General features: G+C 43.2%; 1 protein-coding gene across 1 annotated transcript in view; it reads left to right on the forward strand.

Annotated features, from left to right (window-relative positions):
• Positions 1–19,059, forward strand: part of PDE11A (phosphodiesterase 11A) — an 830,139-nt gene that overhangs the window by 719,337 nt on the left and 91,743 nt on the right. The window contains exon 16 of the mRNA XM_082260061.1: positions 18,476–18,553. Coding sequence (XP_082116187.1) covers positions 18,476–18,553 — 78 coding nt within the window. The remainder of the gene's footprint in view (positions 1–18,475; positions 18,554–19,059) is intronic.

Raw genomic sequence — 19,059 nt, forward strand, 5'->3', positions numbered from 1 at the left:
ATGCATCTGAGTTGGCCTTCAGTCACATGCCTTTTTATGTGTGTTTAAATGCCTTTACGTGCATTTTTCTGCCTAATGTGTATTTTGCATTAAAGTGAATGTAAACCTAATTCATAAAATTTGACCTGGACACTTATATCTGTAGTGTTTACTTATCTCTCTCCAAAGCCCTACGTCCTGTATCTTTCTGCTGCTCCGTTTCTCTGTTATGCGCATTATAACTTCTGACAAGTTCTCCGACACAGGAGATAAAAGCAACTGGAAATTCGTAATGAGGTGGGTGTATAGAGATAGATTAGCAGAGAGCTGATCTATTCACAGCACAGCTCTGCACATTTCTTCCTTCCTCTGCCTATGTGAAAGGGGGGGGGGGGGCTGCCTTTCCTCCAATCAGCTGTCACACAGTGTATGTCAAGACTCCACACCCAGTGTTGGAACAGGATGAAAACATTTTAACACTTTATAAACAGCGTAAAAAGCTGAAGACAGCAGATTCACAAATTAAACTTATGTAGGGAAATTTGTTTCATCTCTGTGTATCATTTGAGGCTGTTCACTTCACTGGGTATATGTGAGGGTTTACATCCACTTTAACATGCATTTATGTGTGATAGAATGCAAACATGATGCATTTTAAAGTATATGTAAACCCTCATCTTGTAAACAAAAAACCCATTATGGTTAAAAAAGAAAAAAAAAGGCAAAACAGCACACTGGTCTTCCTAGTGAATCGCAGTGCGGGGCGGTGTCAGTCTCACCACTGGAGCAGAGCAGGCTGAGTTCCCAGCACAGCCACAAAACTGACCACGCTGTGCTCTCATGTTTACTGTGGTCAGTTTTTATGAGGAAAGCAGAGGGACTGGCAGGAACAACAGGGATTTCATGTAAAGGAAACAATACAAATTGAACAAGATCATTTTTTATACAAGTACATGGTCCAGCAGGCACAAATCAGGAATATGGCATTTTTTGGGTTGACATATTCTTTAATGCACATTTCCGGAAACACATATAGACAATCAGGGGCGGTCACTCTGATGCCCCGTAAAAAGGCCGAACCCCTTCCGCCGCAGACCTGCCTAAAGGTTTCCAGATGAAGAGAAGTATATAGTCCCTGCTGGTGTCCTACCGAGTGTAGAATGAGGACGAGGACAGAGTACAAGCCACCCCGCATCATGGATGGTGTACGCTGTGTCAAATGCCGACACTGTGCCCCACCAGAGGCTCTCCTCCCCCTGCCAGCCTTGAGATGCCCTGGCTCCCCCCTTTGGCCACCTTATCCTTGCCAGTTCGGGACCCTATAGTTGGTACGGCAGGTGCTGCCGGGAGGGAGAGGGAGAGTGGAAGGGGGGCTGAGTCGTTACACAACGGGCCTTTGGGTTGTACTTGCCTCCTGGGCCAAAAGTTGCCAGTCAGCCCCTGCTTAACATTGTAGTGTTAACTCCCCGAATAGAAATGTATTGTTTTCTATGTGTCATTGCTGTTACCTGCATTCATCCAGTGCAGAAAAGTGCAGGTAACAGCACATAGTGTGGTAATAGAAGAGATGGATATTCTCAATAAAAGGCTGGGAACAATATTTATAAAAAATATTTATAATTATAAAAAGTACATTTCCTGGCTTTTGCATATGCGGTATATTTTTTCACTAATGCTACAGTTTGCTATAAGCATCAATAACTTTTTTCACAGCTTTAGCTCAGGAAGGATGCTCATTGCGTGGTCTGACATACCAATAGCTGATAGGGAAGGAAAGTATAAGGTTATAATAATGACACACCAAGCAATAACAATGTAAAAACAGGCAAACTTACTCCATGTAGACCTGAACTAAAAATAAGAGCTCTGGGAAAATAGAATACAGCTTTTCTGTGATATACTGTATGTGTGATGCATGATTGTTATAGGCTAATCTTTTTTATATGAGACAATCTTGCTGGTGTGACTCAAAAATGAGAAATCCTCACTTAATGTCAGGAAGCCATACAGAGTATTTGTCTGTGGGAATAAACTGATGCAGGTCACCAGCCTGTGTGTTTCATATCTATATTATAGCAGCTTGCAGCCCCTTCTATACCTGATCCCAAAGCTTGCTTTTCTGTCCAAACCAATTTGTCCTAAGAAAACATGTTTATTTGACTTTTCTACTTAAAATATCTGCTAAAATTCGTGTTGTCACGCTCATCAATATATGTCAATGTGATGTAATTCAAGTCATTTGGTATCAATTATGAGATGTTTGAATACACTGATACACCCATGGAGTCATTTGGGGGTAAACACACAAAATATATTTTAAGTACTGTGTCAGTGTAAAACTTCCAGATATATTTATGACCTCTTACTGTGCTTACTCTGACAGTCTGCTCTTTCTCCCCAGAAAGGCGGCACCATCTTTGTTTATCCAGGATCAGCATCTACTTCCAGGACTAGGGCTGGCCATACATAAGTTATTTGATTTATTTCCACCTTCTGGTAAAACAAAAGAAGATGAGTCAATGCCTCCATCCACACACTCTATGTGGATAGGGGGAACTGTATACTGACAGCGGGGAGACTTCCCAGTCATCAGAATACACTGATCAACACCACTGGCTATAGCCTGCAGTGATGATCAAGATAACAATTTCCAACAGGCTGGTTGTACCTACACAAGTTGATCGATAGATTGCCTTGTGTACAACCAGGCTGCCCATACATGGACTGAAATCCGGCAGGTTCAGAACTTTGATCTATGTATGTCTGTCTGTAGATTTTGACTTAGAAAAGACACAGTCTTGTAAATCCTGGTGCCTGTGCAGTTGTTGGCCGTGTTCACAAATGTCTAATACAGATCAGCAACCTCTTATCTTATGACATGCTAGAAAGTAAAGGTGGCCATGGATGTTTTTTTTTTTTTTTGATCAGTTAATAGGCTGAATGAATTACAGCACAAAGATTCCTCTATCCACACAAACTAGATGGATGAAAGAATCCTCCCTGCTGGGACAGTGTATTCTGACATTGGGACTCTGCTGTCAGGATACGCTGATCAGAGTACTGATTGAGAAGAACTTATCAAACATTACCATGGACAGTCACATGGACATGGACATGGATGGCCACTTTTCGATCCATCTATAGCTAGTTTTACAGTGTTGCAATTTGATCACTAAGGAGTGGAGACTGAAAAAATGCATGCTGCTGCCTGCAACAGAATGATGATATCATCTTAGCCTGGGAAAAATCCCTTATTGTCTGATGATTTCTGCATGGATGCTTAAAGAGAAACTGCAGTCTTCTCTCATAATTTGTAATAAAAACATCTTTGCCAGTCTGAAGCTTTCCTCCAACCACTTTGAATATTATTTTATATATGCTGTGATACTGTATTTGCCAAAAATGCCGCAGAAATCTCCCTCCGCTAGTCTGGCCCCAGCCATTTTAACTGTGGGCAGCTGAAGCTGCTGCCTGTTCACTTCCTGGATTTAAACATACACACACATACACACACATACACATCTATACAGACACACATATAAACAGACAGACACACACTCACACCACTGTGTCTGCACATTTCTCCTCTCTGAATGAATACACATGGACCTCTGCAGTCTACTGTTATCTCCACCCTCTGCAGCTCTCCTTGGTTCTCCTGTGATTTATCCCTCTTCCACTCTCCGGCCCAGAACTGGCCGATAATACCAATATTTTCGTGATGTCATTCTGCCTTCTTAGGCTGCCTCCCACATCTTGGACAGCCTTGTCTGGAGTCGGGACTAGTCTTGTGGGAGTGTATCACAGCCATACACCCACCCACAGCAGCCCGGTGCCAGCCAGCCACCCACACCCACAGGCCCTGTACCAGCCAGCCACAGGCACTGTACCAGCGAGCCAGGCAGCCACCCACAGGCCCTGTACCAGCCAGCCACCCACAGGCTCTGTACCGGCCAGCCACAGGCACTGTACCAGCCAGCCACCCACATGCCCTGTACTAGGCAGCCACCCACCCACAGCCCCTGTGCCAGCCACCCACCCACCACAGGGTGCCAGCCACCGGCCAGAGGGTGCCAGACAGCCAGCCACCCAAACACCACAGGGTGCCAGACAGCCAGCCACCCAGAGGCCCTGTACCAGCCAGCCAGCTGCCTACAGGCCCTATTCCAGCCAGCCACAGGCACTGTACCAGCCAGCCACCCACAGGCCCTGTACCAGCCAGCCACCCACAGCCCCTGTGCCAGTCACTCACCCACCACAAGGTGCCAGCCAGCCACCCATCACAGGGTGCCAGCCAGCCAGCCACCCACCCACCACAGGGTGCCAGCCACCCACCACCACAGGGTGCCAGACAACCAGCCACCCATCACAGGGTTCCAGCAAGCCAGCCACCCACCCACCACAGGGTGCCAGACAGCCACCCACCCATCACAGGGTGCCAGCCAGCCAGCCACCACAGGGTGCCAGCCAGCCACCACAGTGTGTCAGCCAGCCACCACAGGGTGCCAGACAGGCAGCCACCCACCACAGCATGCCAGACAGCCAGCCACCCACAACAGGGTGCCAGCACGCCAGCCACCCACCGCAGGGTGCCAGACAGACAGCCACCCACCACAGAATGCCAGACAGCCAGCCACCCACCGCAGGGTGCCAGCAACCCAGCCACCCACCACAGGGTGCCAGACAGCCAGCCACCCACCACAGGGTGACAGCCAGCCAGCCACCCACCACAGGGTGCCAGACAGCCAGCCATCCACCACAGGATGCCAGCCAGCCATCCACCACAGGGTGCCAGCAAGCCAGCCACCCACCACAGGGTGCCAGACAGTCACCCACCCACCACAGGGTGCCAGCCAGCCAGCCACCCACCACAGGGTGCCAGCCAGCCAGCCACCCACCCACCACAGGGTGCCAGCAAGCCAGCCATTAAGTATTAAACAAAAATTAACATGTTAAATACCAAATTTGTGTCAAAAAATATCGGCCCATATCGGCCGATACCCATACGTTGTGACCAAAATATCAGTATCGGCCCTGAAAAAACCATGTCGGTCTATCCCTAGCGCTTTGTGAATAGTCCCGCAGCCTTCTGGGACCTGGGACATGTCCCAGAAGGCTGTGTGCAAAGAGAAGGGTGGCTAAACTTCCAAGTAAGTAATTAAGCGTAAGTGGGAGCTGGTACCTCTCAAAACTAGGTACCCACTCCCAAAAAAAAAAAATGTATGTGCCAAATATAATAGAGGAGGGGGACATAAAGTGGAACTTCCCCCTTAGGGTGAAGTTCTGCTTTTGGTTTTGCATGTGCAGTATCTCACAAAAGTGAGTACACCCCCACATTTTTGTAAATATTTTATTATATATTTATTATATCTTTTCATGTGACAACACTGAAATTACACTTTTCTACAATGTAAAGTAGTGAGTGTACAGCTTGTATAACAGTGTAAATTTGCTGTCCCCTAAAAATAACTCAACACACAGCCATTAATGTCTAAACCGCTGGCAACAAAAAAAGCGTACACCCCTAAGTGAAAATGTCCAAATTGGGCCCAGTTAGCCATTTTCCCTCCCCGTTGCCATGTGACTCGTTAGTGTTACAAGGGCTCAGGTGTGAATGGGGAGCAGGTGTGTTAAATTTGGTGTTATCGCTCTCACTCTCTCATATTGGTCACTGGAAGTTCAACATGGCACCTCATGGCAAAGAGCTCTCTGAAAGTGAGCTGCAGCATGATGGCCAAGACCATACAGCAGTTTAACAGGACAGGTTCCACTAAGAACAGGCTTCGCCATGGTCGACCAAAGAAGTTGAGTGCACGTGCTCAGCATCATATCCAGAGGTTGTCTTTGGGTTATAGACATATGAGTGCTGCCACTCATGCAGAGGTTGAAGGGGTGGGGGGGTCAGCGTGTCAGTGCTCAGACCATACACATCAAATTGGTCTGCATAGCTGTTGTCCCAGAAGGAAGCCTCTTCTAAAGATGATGCACAAGAAAGCCAGCAAACAGTTTGCTGAAGACAAGAAGACTAAGGACATGGATTACTGAAACCATGCCCTGTGGTCTGATGAGACCAAGGTAAATGTATGTAGTTCAGATGGTGTCAAGCGCGTGTGGTGGTAACCAGGTAAGGAGTACAAAGACAAGTGTGTCTTGCCTACAGTCAAGCATGGTGGTGGGAGTGTCATGGTCTGGGGCTGCATAAGTGCTGCTGGCACTGGGGAGCTACAATTCATTGAGGGAACCATGAATGCCAACATGTAGTGTGACATACTGAAGCAGAGCATGATCCCCTCCCTTCGGAGACTGGGCTGCAGGGCAGTATTCCAACATGATAACGACTCCAAACACACCTCCAAGATGACCACTGCCTTGCTAAAGAATCTGAGGGTAACTGTGATGGACTGGCCAAGCATGTCTCCAGACCTAAATCCTATTGAGCATCTGTGGGGCATCCTCAAACAGAACGTGGAGGAGCGCAAGCTCTCTAACACCCACCAGCTCCGTGATGTCATCATGGAGGAGTAGAAGAGGACTCCAGTGGCAACCTGTGAAGATCCGGTAAATTCCATGGCCAAGAGGGTTAAGGCAGTGCTGGAAAAAATAGTGGCCACACAAAATATTGACACTTTGGGCCCAATTTAGACATTTCCACTTTTGTTGCCAGCAGTTTAGACATCAATGGCTGTGTGTTGCGTTGAGTGGACAACAAATTTACACTGTTTTACAAGCTGTACACTCTCTACTTTACATTGTAGCAAAGTGTCATTTCTTCAGTGTTGTCACATGAAAAGATATAGTAAAATATTTACAAAAATGTGAGGGATGTAATCACTTTTGTGAGATACTGTACATCCATATTTTTAGCAACTGACTTCGCCACATTAGTGATCCTAGCATATTACAGGTGGATCTGATACAAGCTGATATTTTTTAAGGATTTCATCTGGGAAAGTTTCAGAAGTGGACCAATAATTTCCAGTTCTTTAGTTTGCACCCTGTGGTGCATATCCGAAATAGTTGAAGTAGTAAAAACAAAAGCAGAAGCCTTTCTGTGCCAGGAGGTGAGGTGAGGATGTTGTCATATGCATCCACTGAAGGTCTCTACCAGAAACAAAATCCTTCTCTTGCATTATCAAGGGAATCAGTCCTGCAATGTTGTGAATTGTATCTTATGTGAAGGAAGAACACTGTATATGAGCTTATCCTCTACATGTTCACATGTTCCAGAGGGTTTCAGATCCTACAGAGCTGCTTCCAGGCAGTTTTCTGATACATTATCGTTCAGCTTTTCTCTGTGCCTCAGTGAGATGGTGGTTCGCATTGTGATCAGGCGCAATGCCCGCTAGACAGATGGGCATAAGCACAGGCAGCCAGCAGCCCATTTATGCGTGAATGTTAGGGCACGATTCCCAGCTACATGAATCCTAATGGCTCCCCATTGTGTTTACAAGCCTATGGTTCAGGAAAAATGCCATCACTAAAATCCATTCCCAGTCTTGTTAACTGTTTAAGAAGGAATATAAATTTCAGAGCTGCAGGAAAGAGATTGGCTGGCCTAGTGTTACAACAAAAAACTATGATACTTGCTTATGTTATAACTTATATCTCATGGCAATACATATTTACATCTTCAGTTGGGCAAATAATGAGACATTAGGCAATGTACAGTAGGCCATACTGACCAATTAGGGAGAATCTTGTTCTACCTGGTTTGTTTTTAAGAAAAGGTTACATTTGATTGGTTGATATACTTTTCTTTAAAATATGGTTCCTTGCCCTATCAAAGTAAGCTTCGGTATGTGGGAAAAAATGTTTTGTTGATTGTTCAGAACACATTTTAAAATAGCTCAAAGGGTACCTTCCCATCCCCTGGGATCCATGGTTTCCAGTGGAACCCTGCGTTTATGCCTGCTACATAGACTGTTTTCTAACACACAAAAAAAAGCATTTTGTTAATTGTTGTGGACAAGGCCACTGTTTTTCTTTCTTAGTTCAAGGGTATAACCAATAAATCCAATCATTTATAGCTTTACAATATATAGTCTGTTTGGACTTGAGTGCCCAGCATGGAGTAGCCTCAATCTTGGATAAATTCTGACATCTGCACCTGGAGTAACCCTCAGCTCCTAGGTTTCATGGGAGACACTTATGCTCTTCCGAGAATCTTGAGGGGATCTGGTTTCAGCCCTTTAAGCTTAATCTCCTGTAGGCATTGCTATGTTACTGATGACTGTGTTGCCCCCACTGAGTGGATTCTGACCTTGTTGGTCTATCTTTTAGAAGTTCTGGTTATGATGGACATTGTTCTGTAGGTTCTGACTCCTTTGGACATCATTTATTGGACTTTGGAACACCTGGGTTTTGCTATGGTGACTTAACTGACCTTGATGGTTTGTCTGTTAGTTACTTACCAAGGTCTGCTGGATGTATCAGCCTGTGAATGGTGCTGCTGTTCCTTCCATCCTTCTTGAATTATGACTTTCACTCCTTTTCTACATTTGTGTGTGATCCCTTTCCTGCAGTTATGTCTGACTCTCTCTGGGACAAGTCTCTTTCCTGTGTTTTGGAGCAAGTAGTGTATCTGCCTATTTGTTTGTTCTCGTGGACTCTGAGGCGTATGAGGTGCAACCTGTCATTGATTCTAAGACGCTTCAGGGCAAACTTCAAAATGTAGTTCATTGATAATAAGGCTATTGTCCTGAAGAAAGTTCTTGGGTTTCCCACTCTGATATTCACGTCCCTCAAGTGGTAAAAGATCTTTCAGTGACAGTTCTCCAGGAGGCTGGGGCATCCACCTCCAAGTAGAAGCCCTATAAATGGAGTTACTGTTGCAAATCAGCAACAGAGCTGCTCTGCTAGGTCTCTCACCATGTAATCTCTTCTACCATGCTACAGCCTGTGTTTTTTCCAGGAATTATGTCTGTTCCTGTTTCTGATATTGCCTGTGGGCAGTGTACCACACCCTGGTTCTATCTGTGGTCAGATGCTATCTGTACAGGTGTGTCTGAGGGTTGTAACCTTGTACACCCACCAGTAAAGTGCAGCATATATACCTCCTTGAGTAGACATCCAACATGTAGAAAGAACAGAGGGTCCACTACCCAGTTTGTCTGTGACACTGTGGCTTCTTTCCAAAGAAAATATTCTGGTACAAATAGACTTTGTACATCCTTTGTTCTGAATCACCTGGAATGTATTTACCTAATTTAAACTGAAGGTTTAGTTGGATTAACATTGAAAATCAGTAAAACAAGTACTTTGAAAGAAAGGCTAGAGCAGTGATGGCAAACCTTGGCACTCCAGATGTTTTGGAACTACATTTCCCATGGTGCTCATGTACTCTTCAGTGTAGTGGAGCATTATGGGAAATTTAGTTCCAAAACATCTGGGGTGCCAAGCTTCACCATCACTGGGCTAGAGTATTGGCCAAGCTTTTTTTAATAAGACAAAAGGGGCATTTGTCTAAGGAAGGCATGTTAAATCAGAGACCTTCCAGGCTGGAATTTGTCTACTCCTAACACACACTCAGTCCTAAAGCTCATAGAGATTCACAAAATGTTGTAGCGCTCTAACCCAAGGAGACCCAACAGGGACTAGTGACATGCAGGTGAAATGTTGATTATTGCAAAACTTTTGTGAAACCCAAAGTTCAGCTTTACCTTTATCTAACCAATCCTGTATCTAAAGAGTTAGTCCACCCAAAACTGATATTTTAGTTTTTGGTAGATGCTGAAGAGTTTAACCACTTGAGGATTAATTATAACTGTCAGGGACTCTATTCCTATTTTTAGCTATGATACCTGTGCTTGAATTCCTGGGTCTCCACACCGACTCTGACAAGTATGAGGGATTCTCCCTCCTGTTTATTTTACATAATGCAGAAGGAAACGCAATCAGTCCCTACATTTTTTGACTGAGATAAAACCCTTTTGGCTAAGATCAAGTGTAGTATCTGTTCTTATCAGTTGGTATGGGCCTTAGCTAGTACCAGTATGACCGAAACCTGGAGCGCTCTTAGTTGGTGAGGCACGGGGAGTAGGTCATCTGGGAAAGCATGTGGGGCCCGCCGCCTTCTGATTCGAATGGGTTGAACTGTCCTAACCAGTTTGAAGGGGGCAGGAAAGCCGGTCTGACTGGGTGGCCGGTGGAACTGCTCCTGGATGTAATGGGCTGAGGAACAGGATGGCGAGGGGAGGGCTTTCTCTCCTGGGTTTTGATCTGGCCTTGCAAAAGGCCTGTCCCCAGTGGTAGGTAAGCTCTCTCTAAGCTGTCCAGGTTCTGATGTCTGCTGGTGGGGATAGGCTACACTCGTTCTGGCCGGGGGCTGAGATTGAAAAAGCCCGTAGTGTAAGCGCCCCTGGGGTGGCAGCCCAGGGGTGCCTTAATTTCTCACTGGTGAGGGGCAGCTCGCTGTGAGTTTTTTCGGCACCTTGGTCACTGCACACCTTTTTCACACCTGCCTCTTGGGACAGGCCTTTTGGCTTGCACCAGAGGAATTTTTTATTCCGGCTGGAAGGCCTGCCTTGGTTCCTCACATGGCACCATAGCACTTTCCCCACTTCCCTTTCCCCCACTTCTTTGTTTGTTTGTCCTTTTCTTTGGAGTTTGTCACTGCACTTTCACCTTTTTTCTTTATTTGCACGACTGGAGTGTGTGGGTCCTCGGGCCCAGCCTTGAGTCTTGGGAGGGGGTGGATATGGCCTTTTGGCTTAGTCTGCCCTCTCTCATGGGGTCTCCCTTCGGGGGAGCTCCACTTAGTACTTGGGGTGGGCTGTTTCAGCAGTCCCCCTGAAGAACGGGGTCAGTTTGGTTTCGGCCGACTGACCACAAGTACCTTAAATCCCTGTCAGGAGTCTTGCGCCCCGGGGGATCGAGGTTTTGGGTCCTACCTCTTCGGAGGGAAGACCATACGTTTTCGCACACCCTGTGCTTTTTTGTGTTCTCACTTTGTGTGTGTGCACTTTTTTATGCACCGGGTGGAGTCTTTTGAGTGTGTTGCACACGCTACGGGCTTTTAAAAAAAAAAAAAAAAAAAGAAAAAACTATGATAGTTCTACAAAAATTCAAATTTTTTAGACACTCTAAAGCAGGCCAAGTAAAAAAAAAATATGATTATACAATCTCTGTAAAAAAACACTGCATGGCTGTTGGTAAATGTAACCATATTCCATAATCAGACTGCGTAGTGTGTCACCAGCTTATCAAGCTACAAATATTTGAAAAATGTATAATAATGATGATTGTTTTTTAATGCTGTGCACTACAAGCTGTACATGCTCATCCACAGCCAGCGCATTCAGCTTGGTTGGGGATTACACTGTTAGTGCCTTTCACATACCTGGTGATTGACAGCTCATTGACTGGCCATATCAGTGAGGAAAGACGTATACCTACATTAATGGTACAGGTGCACAAAGTAAAAATAGTTGACGGAAGCAAGGCACAGGTACGCTGCACAAGGTGTTGAAGACCAAAATATATATTGAAAAGAATTTTGCTCTTTTAACCCAGCAATGGACCTAATAGAGACTTGTAAGATGGATAAGTGTTTTTCTGGGAGGTAGTTTAATTATACGTATCATTTACTCAATGGTTTATCTCAGGCACAAAACACAGGCAATGTACATCAACCATGAATACTGTCAATATTAGTTCAAACCTCCCGCTAGGACACTTAATGCACAAGGCTGATTCTCTAATAATAGTCCATACCTCCACTTGGACACTCTCAAAAACGCCAGCCTTTTTGTCATTTGCCAGATTACCAGTCAGGCCTGACTAATTGATCAAGGATACCCTAGCACAGGAGTACCATGAGATGCCCTTGATCTTTTACTGTATTTTGCCCACGAGACATTTTTAGGCTCCACTATTTTGCAAGGTGGATTATCAGTTAAGGTTCATCATTTTGATAGAGTGGAGAAATTGCACTTGTTTTTATTCTTTAGGATCATTACAAGTACCTATTAGTAATTAATGTTTTCATTTTGAGTAGAGGAACACTTTAACATATAAAGTAAAATCTCCCCAAAACTCAGGTTTTCATTGACAAAGTAATGAGCTGTGTTTGGGTTAATACGCTCTTTCCGTGCGCTTGTTTACATGGCTAGACACAAGGCACAGGAGACGTACTTTGTGCCACCAGATTAGTCATTTTTGTATGGAGTGAGACTGTTCTGAGGCTGCTTGCAATTTGGTACAAATGAGCCATGCTCATTTTAAATGTCAGGGGCTGCCAGATGGGCCTGACAAATGTGATCTGTGCACTGGTTCAGTGGCTACAGTGTAAACCATCTCACAAATGAGAAAGACTTTTCAAGATCCCTTAAAGATGCAGTTCCTTAAAAACATACAACGTGTCCATTTGATCATGAGGCCACAGATTTATCATCTCATATAGAATACTTTTCCTTCTATCCCCTATATGTACATGTAAAATAACTCAGCGGCTCAGTGTCTGGAACCAATGAAACACAGACACAGGCAAATTCCCTTTGAAGGTAGTGGATTTGACATGGGGGGGGAACTGGCTGACTCCCAAAGATTGGTCAGCCGTGACAACCATTTTCCATTATTGTTTGGTTTATATCCCTCTATCCATATATGTACACACATAAGCCACTAAGTTTATGATATTAATCGTCATTTATAAATACAAATGGCACTGGATGAATTTAAAAATGATTTTCAACTTAGGTTCAGTGCACCTGACCGCAAATGTCTGCAAATATATAAAAAGGAACAAACCTATTGTAGATTATATTAAATGTGTCCTAGATCCCAGACTGTGAGGTAAAGTCCCTAGACTGTGATGCATTATCTGATGAGGAATTCCTGATATCTCATAGAAAAACTTCAAAGGTGTTAAATTGCTACCATTTGAAAACTGTGGCTATGATAATACTTGGCGGAGGTCCCTTAGGCTGGATACACACTATACAACTTTTGTTGTTAGATTTCCTTTAGATTTACCTTCATCTATGTAGTGCAAGGGCCTGCCTGATTGCACACAAATTTAAAGTGTTTAGGTTTGACCTCATATTATATGGTTTTGGTAAATCTAAAGGAAAACATCTTATGACAATTGTATAATGTGTATCCAGCTTTACACTCTCACCAATGGATATCTAAATTGCACTTACAGTGGCCCTTACCTACAAACAGGCCATCTTTCTGAGTGGAGTAGTATAATTCAGAGAATAGTAGAATATTTAAATTAGATAATATTTATTATGCTAAAGCAGTTTGTATAATAAAAATAGTCTGTGGTTTTATTTAATATGTTTCTCCTTTTTCATCATTGTTCACATATATCAGTGCTGCTGATGTCCTCTAGCCTCCTTCAACCACTTCATATGTACATCATGCTCTCCCTCTAACATTGGATGCACATCATTGTTCTAGACTGGCTCCCTAATAATTACAATGGTTAACCAGGCTTGTACAATGTGTTAGCATAGCCAGTTGTACTTTTCACTAGGGGCATGTGTGACAGGGTGACCCCACTAGCACAATGAACATGTTAATACCATAAATATATTAAAGCTCCTATGAGATTTTAATACTTGGGTTCAGATAAACTTTAATTAGACTTTTGTTTTTTGTTTTTTTGGCACACTAAGTTGACTCTAGTATTCACTTCTTAGCTCACTTGACCTGTTCTGATTCTCTGCCTTTCTGTATGCACTGTTTCTTGCCTTGTGCAAGTGCTCTTCAAGGTATACAGTAGCACCACCTCTACTTATCAGGGACACTTCTCTTTAGACTTTCAACCACCATCACTTGACCAGGACTGTAGACTACCTTGCCAACAGCTATTCTTTATACTTGTACTAGAGCTAATGTGTCAAACACAAGGCCCGAGGGCCGAATCAGGCCCACCAGGCCATTTTATGTGGCTCTCGCCCCTCTCCTGCAGCTGTGCAGTCAAAGAGAGGTTCGTCTCTGTCCCCCCCCCCCTCTCATCTCAGCAGATGGTAGCAGAGAGGAGGACAGAGCTCCTTCTACAGATCCTGCACTTCTCTGTGCAGCCGAAGCAACCTCTTGTCTCCTCCTTCCCTAGTCTCAGCATTCAGCAGACTTCAGCAACTGACTCCAGCCCTTCTCCAGACCCTGCACTTTTTGTTTTGCAGATTGGTCCCCAGCCCCAGCTTTTCGTAGCCTCAGCACAAGGTCAAGGGAGTGCACTGTGATGTAAGGGAGGGTTGGGAACTCCTAACTTCTGATAGAGGGGGGCGCTTAACATCTGATGTAAGGGTGGTGGGGTGCTCTGGGCATCTAGTCTTATAGATACAACCGACTCTTTGATGACAACCATAAAGTTGATGCGATTATATGGAGTTTGACACCTGTACTAGAGCATACCAAATGTGCTCTATTTTAAATGCTAATAAATAGCCAAATATTTTATTTATTTATATTGTTAACTTTGAAAATGTCACCAATACATAGCAGAGTTCCTTATGAAAGTAAAAACTATCTTACAACCAGTCAACGGCAGTTGCAAATCTTTTAAGTTCTCTTAAGACCACTTTAACATAGCACCACATTACTAGATCTTTGAAGTGATATCTAAGTCATTCTTTACTGCTGTAAACTTACCAGGGTAGTACAGTGTGAATGATTAGTTCTTTTTAACGCATATGTCAAGGCAAATTTAAAAAAAAGATATGCAGTGCATCTCTGCAATTCATGCACATTTCCCATATTTTATTCTTTTAGAAGCCGTAGATAAAGAAGACTACGTCTGCCAGAAATGCACTCAGCTCTTAAACTGTGTTGTGATTTGACAACACAAAGCATTTTTGCGGATTGCATGGTGTCAGCCCTACCCAGTGTCCTTTGCTAAACTACTCAATCATTCCTACTTCTACAGCAGGGGTGTTAAACTCAATTTAATCGCGGGCCGCATCAGCATTATGATTGCCCTCAAAAGGGCCGGTTGTAACTGTAAGACTAGATGTCAAGAGCATCCCCTACCCTTACATAAGACGTCAAGAGCCTCTCCACCATCAAAAGTTGAGTCCCCCACCCTCCCTTACATCACAGTGCACCTCCCTTACCTTGTGGTGCTGCTGGGAAGAAGCTGGAGGCATTGCTGGAAAGCAGAAAGTATAAGGTCTGGAGGAGGACTGGAGCTCTCCTGCAGCTACAGGAGAGGTGCGAGGGCCACATAAAATGGCCTGGAGGGCCGGATGCGGCCCACGGACCTTGTGTTTGACACCTGTGTTCTACAGCATAAAGGCTAATTATTCTGTAATCCATGATAATAAATAAGAGGCTCTTTAGATACCATGGAAGGTGAGGAGAGGACATGGTACAGCTCTGAATTTCTGATATCAAGTTGTTTTTTGTTTGCACTTATCAAACAAATACCACAGAATGCTTCTAATGGTATATTAAACAGACCAAAAGGGAGCGCATAAGAGCAGTTCATTGATAGGGTTTACATACACTTAATGCAGTACTAAACTGTAACTTTAACTATTGCAGTATGGTGACTCCAGAAAACTTACCAGTCTTGTCAAGCTAGACCTGGCTGAAATGGTCCTTTTTTTAATTACACCACTAGTGATTGTAAATCATTAGTTTTAAACACCACTTGCAATTAACTTCCCCATACGTCATTCTGTGCCCTTTCCGTTCTATTATTAGACTTGCAAATTATCACCAATGGAATACTAGGGGCCAGGTGATATAAAAGTGCAAATGACAAATTGCCTTTGCTTTGTAAAAGTTCAGGTAATTGATTTTGTGAAAGAGGCACCACAAAACTTCAAATTGAAGTCCATTGAAGCTCCGAGTCTTGTGATTAATGAAATATAAAATATAGTGCTGTAGATTTAATACAATGTGAAGGTTTCTGCTCTGTGTACAAATAGCTTTAGCACTTTTTTTTTTTTTTTGGGGGGGGGGGGGTTGTTTTGCATTAAAAAAAATATTTTTTTTGGAACAAGCTGAATTTTAAGTAAGTCATAATCTGAAATATTGAATCTCAGTTTGCTACATCACACAGCTAAGGTGTTGGTGGTAAGAATTCCCCCATGTTGTTAAGTCATTTCTGTGCTATTCCTGGGTAATATTTCCCTCCATGTACTTTCTTGCTGTTGGAAAATATACCATTCTTTATTGTTTTTTTCCTGCCAAATTTTTAAAATATCAGTTCATGGTTATTTTAGTGTAGCTAAAGCCAAAACTTCCCTTTAAGTTTTTGGTGTAGTGTTAAAAAGTTAGAAACCATTAGGTTTTTATTTACCCTCTCAGTTTGTCCTGGTGACCAGCCAGGAGTTTAAACTGTTTCTTACTTGATCAAAAAAAAGTTTTGGCTTTAATTATATTTTAGGCTCTACCGCTGATTTATTTAGATTTCATTTAAAAATACACTCATATCTGCATGTCATAAGGGCTCATTCATAGGTATCTTAAATGTTGCGTTTAGACGCAAACAATGTATAGTTTTGCACGCATCTAAATGTAGCAATATAGAAATTAATGGGGCCATATGCGGTAAAACTTACCTGAGCTCAATTTTCTTCCAGCGATGTGCACCAGAGCCTCGGCTCCCTGGGGACTCTCCCTTCTTATTGGCTAAGACAGTAGCAGGAGCCATTGGCTCTCGCTGCTGTCAAATAACAGCCAGTGAGCCAATGAGGCGAGAGAGGAGGTGGCGCAGAGCCACAGCTCTGTGTGTGTAAACAGACAAGCAGAACCATAGCTCGGGTGCCCCCAGAGCAAGCTACTTGCTCTGGGGGCACTTAGCAGGTGGGATTGGCCAGGAACATCGGCGGGGGATCAGAGAAGAGTAGGATCATGGCTGCTCTGTGCAAAACCACTGCACAGAGCCGGTAAGTATGACATGTTTGTTTTTTTAATTTTGACTTTAATATCACTTTAAAATGTCCCCCTCCCCCCTACATATTCTGCTTTACCCTGTTTAAAAAAAAGGTGTGTGTACTTATTTATTTTTTAATCCACTCCGGCCAGCTCACGTGTTCAAACAGCTCTCTTTAAGGGCTCTTTCACATTTGAGATCTGATCAGGTCCGCCTCTCAGTTTTTCAGGTGGACCTGATTGGAAGGTCCATGCATTCCTATGGACTGGCAGGTGTAAATCGACTTATGTCTGCATTCTCTTCTGTTTGAGCAGAGTGGATCAGAGGCATCCAGGTGTATATGGGCGCCGGTTACTCTCGGTTGCCCATAGAGCAGACCAGATTCTGTCCGTGTCCACTCTGCATTAACTCAGCAGACACAGACTTGTTATCTGCCCTGCTCTGCTTTGATCAGCAGGGGTTAAGTGGGCAGATTCCCTGCTGATTGGGAACAGAAGGCACCCTTGTGAAAGAGCCCTTAGGAAGAACTTGACAACAGCTCTGAATTCTGGAAGGTGTGATGTCATCCAATGGCCCAATAATTGTCAGCACTCTCTCTCCTCTCCCCCGTGGCAGCTGCTCACTGACACAGGGAAGCCAGCACAGGGGAATCACATGACTGGACTGGAGCGGATTAAAAATAGGTACAATAAAATAGTGCGCACATTTTTTTAATGCAGGTTAGCCAGAATAGGTAAGAGGAGGGGGGAGGGAAAACTTTTAAGAATAGATATTGTTAGGTTTTTTTTCCACTTTAAAGTTCTGTGTAGTATGTTGGCTCTTAGTAAATTAAACATATCATACAAAACTTATTTTATGTTACATCACCTCCGGGACCTTTATACCTGTTATAAAAGAATTATGGGGGGGGGGGGGGTTGCTATTTATAACCATCATCTGAATGTTAGTTAACTGGCTGTGTAGTACTTTTGAGAAAATTTACTTTTTAGAAATGCCAGAATTCTTTATATCCTACGTGTTCCTGGTCAGTGACTTATAGCATTAAAGCCAGGCAACTAGAGTGAGAGTAGATGTCAGTACAGTAATGGTAGATTATATATTTCTCCCATGACAGGTTAGAATGATACCTTCACCAAAAAAAACACATTTTTGGTGGAGTGTAAGAGGTTAGGTGATTGTCTACTTGATTCTCTAACCAAGTTTGGGATGAAGATTAATGTATATTTAACAACTAAGCGACTATTTAAACAAAAGTCAACAAAAAATTGTCTTTCTTTTGAAGACCTTTTCATAAAATGTTTAAGGCCTCTATATGTCACTTTGTAGGAGCAAGAACCATTTTTACTCCAGTGGCCAGAACTGTCTTGTCTATGCATTACTGTCAGAGGTGTCTAATGGATGATATCAAGTAGCTAGCGAATGTGTTAAAAGGTCTTTGCTGGTACATCTTATACTGTAGAATGGCAATTTCGTTTTTTTGCAGGGGACCTCCATAGGGAGGGCAGAATGTTACACTGAACCCAGACTCTGATCCATCTTGATAAATTGTCATGATAACATTGTCAGCTACAAGTGGCAAACAAATCTCATAGCATCACATCCTATAAAAATCTCTATTTTTACATCTCTGATCCCATTAACCTGCCTATGCTCTGTGTTTTGCAGGAGACGAAATGAGTTTTTCGGACTGGTCAGTAAAGGAGACTACAACTGGAATGTTAAAACTCACAGAGATACATTTAGGTAAAAAGAAGAAATGAGAATTGATATTGTGTTTGGCAAGTTTTTTCATATAATGTACAAAATAGTAACATCAATGTACTGAATTTATATTGAATGATTTGCTAAAGGACATATTTTAAAAAAAATGAGAAATCTGGGAAAATCAAACTGAGCATATAAAAGAAAAAACGGTTGTTTTACTAAAAACTGCATGTCAAATCAATCAGCAGAATGTAGGCAGCTGAAGTTACATTCAAATCTTACACTTGGCCAATCCCCAGCCTTCCTGATTAAACTCTATTGGTCAATGAATTACAATAAATGAGAGGGAATTAGGGCCAAGCTTGATTGGTTTATCAAGGGTTACTTATTTATATGCATTATATCATATCCTGAGGCTGCATTGTCATGGTTTTGATAAACTTACTTCCAGAAGATCTGTTTTGCTTAAACTTAATATATACTATATATACACTATACAGTGCATCCGGAAAGTATTCACAGTGCTTCACTTTTTTCACATTTTG

Source organism: Pelophylax lessonae (genome assembly GCF_965119305.1).
Source record: "Pelophylax lessonae genome assembly, chromosome: 6".
NCBI classification, from domain to species: Eukaryota; Metazoa; Chordata; class Amphibia; order Anura; family Ranidae; genus Pelophylax; species Pelophylax lessonae.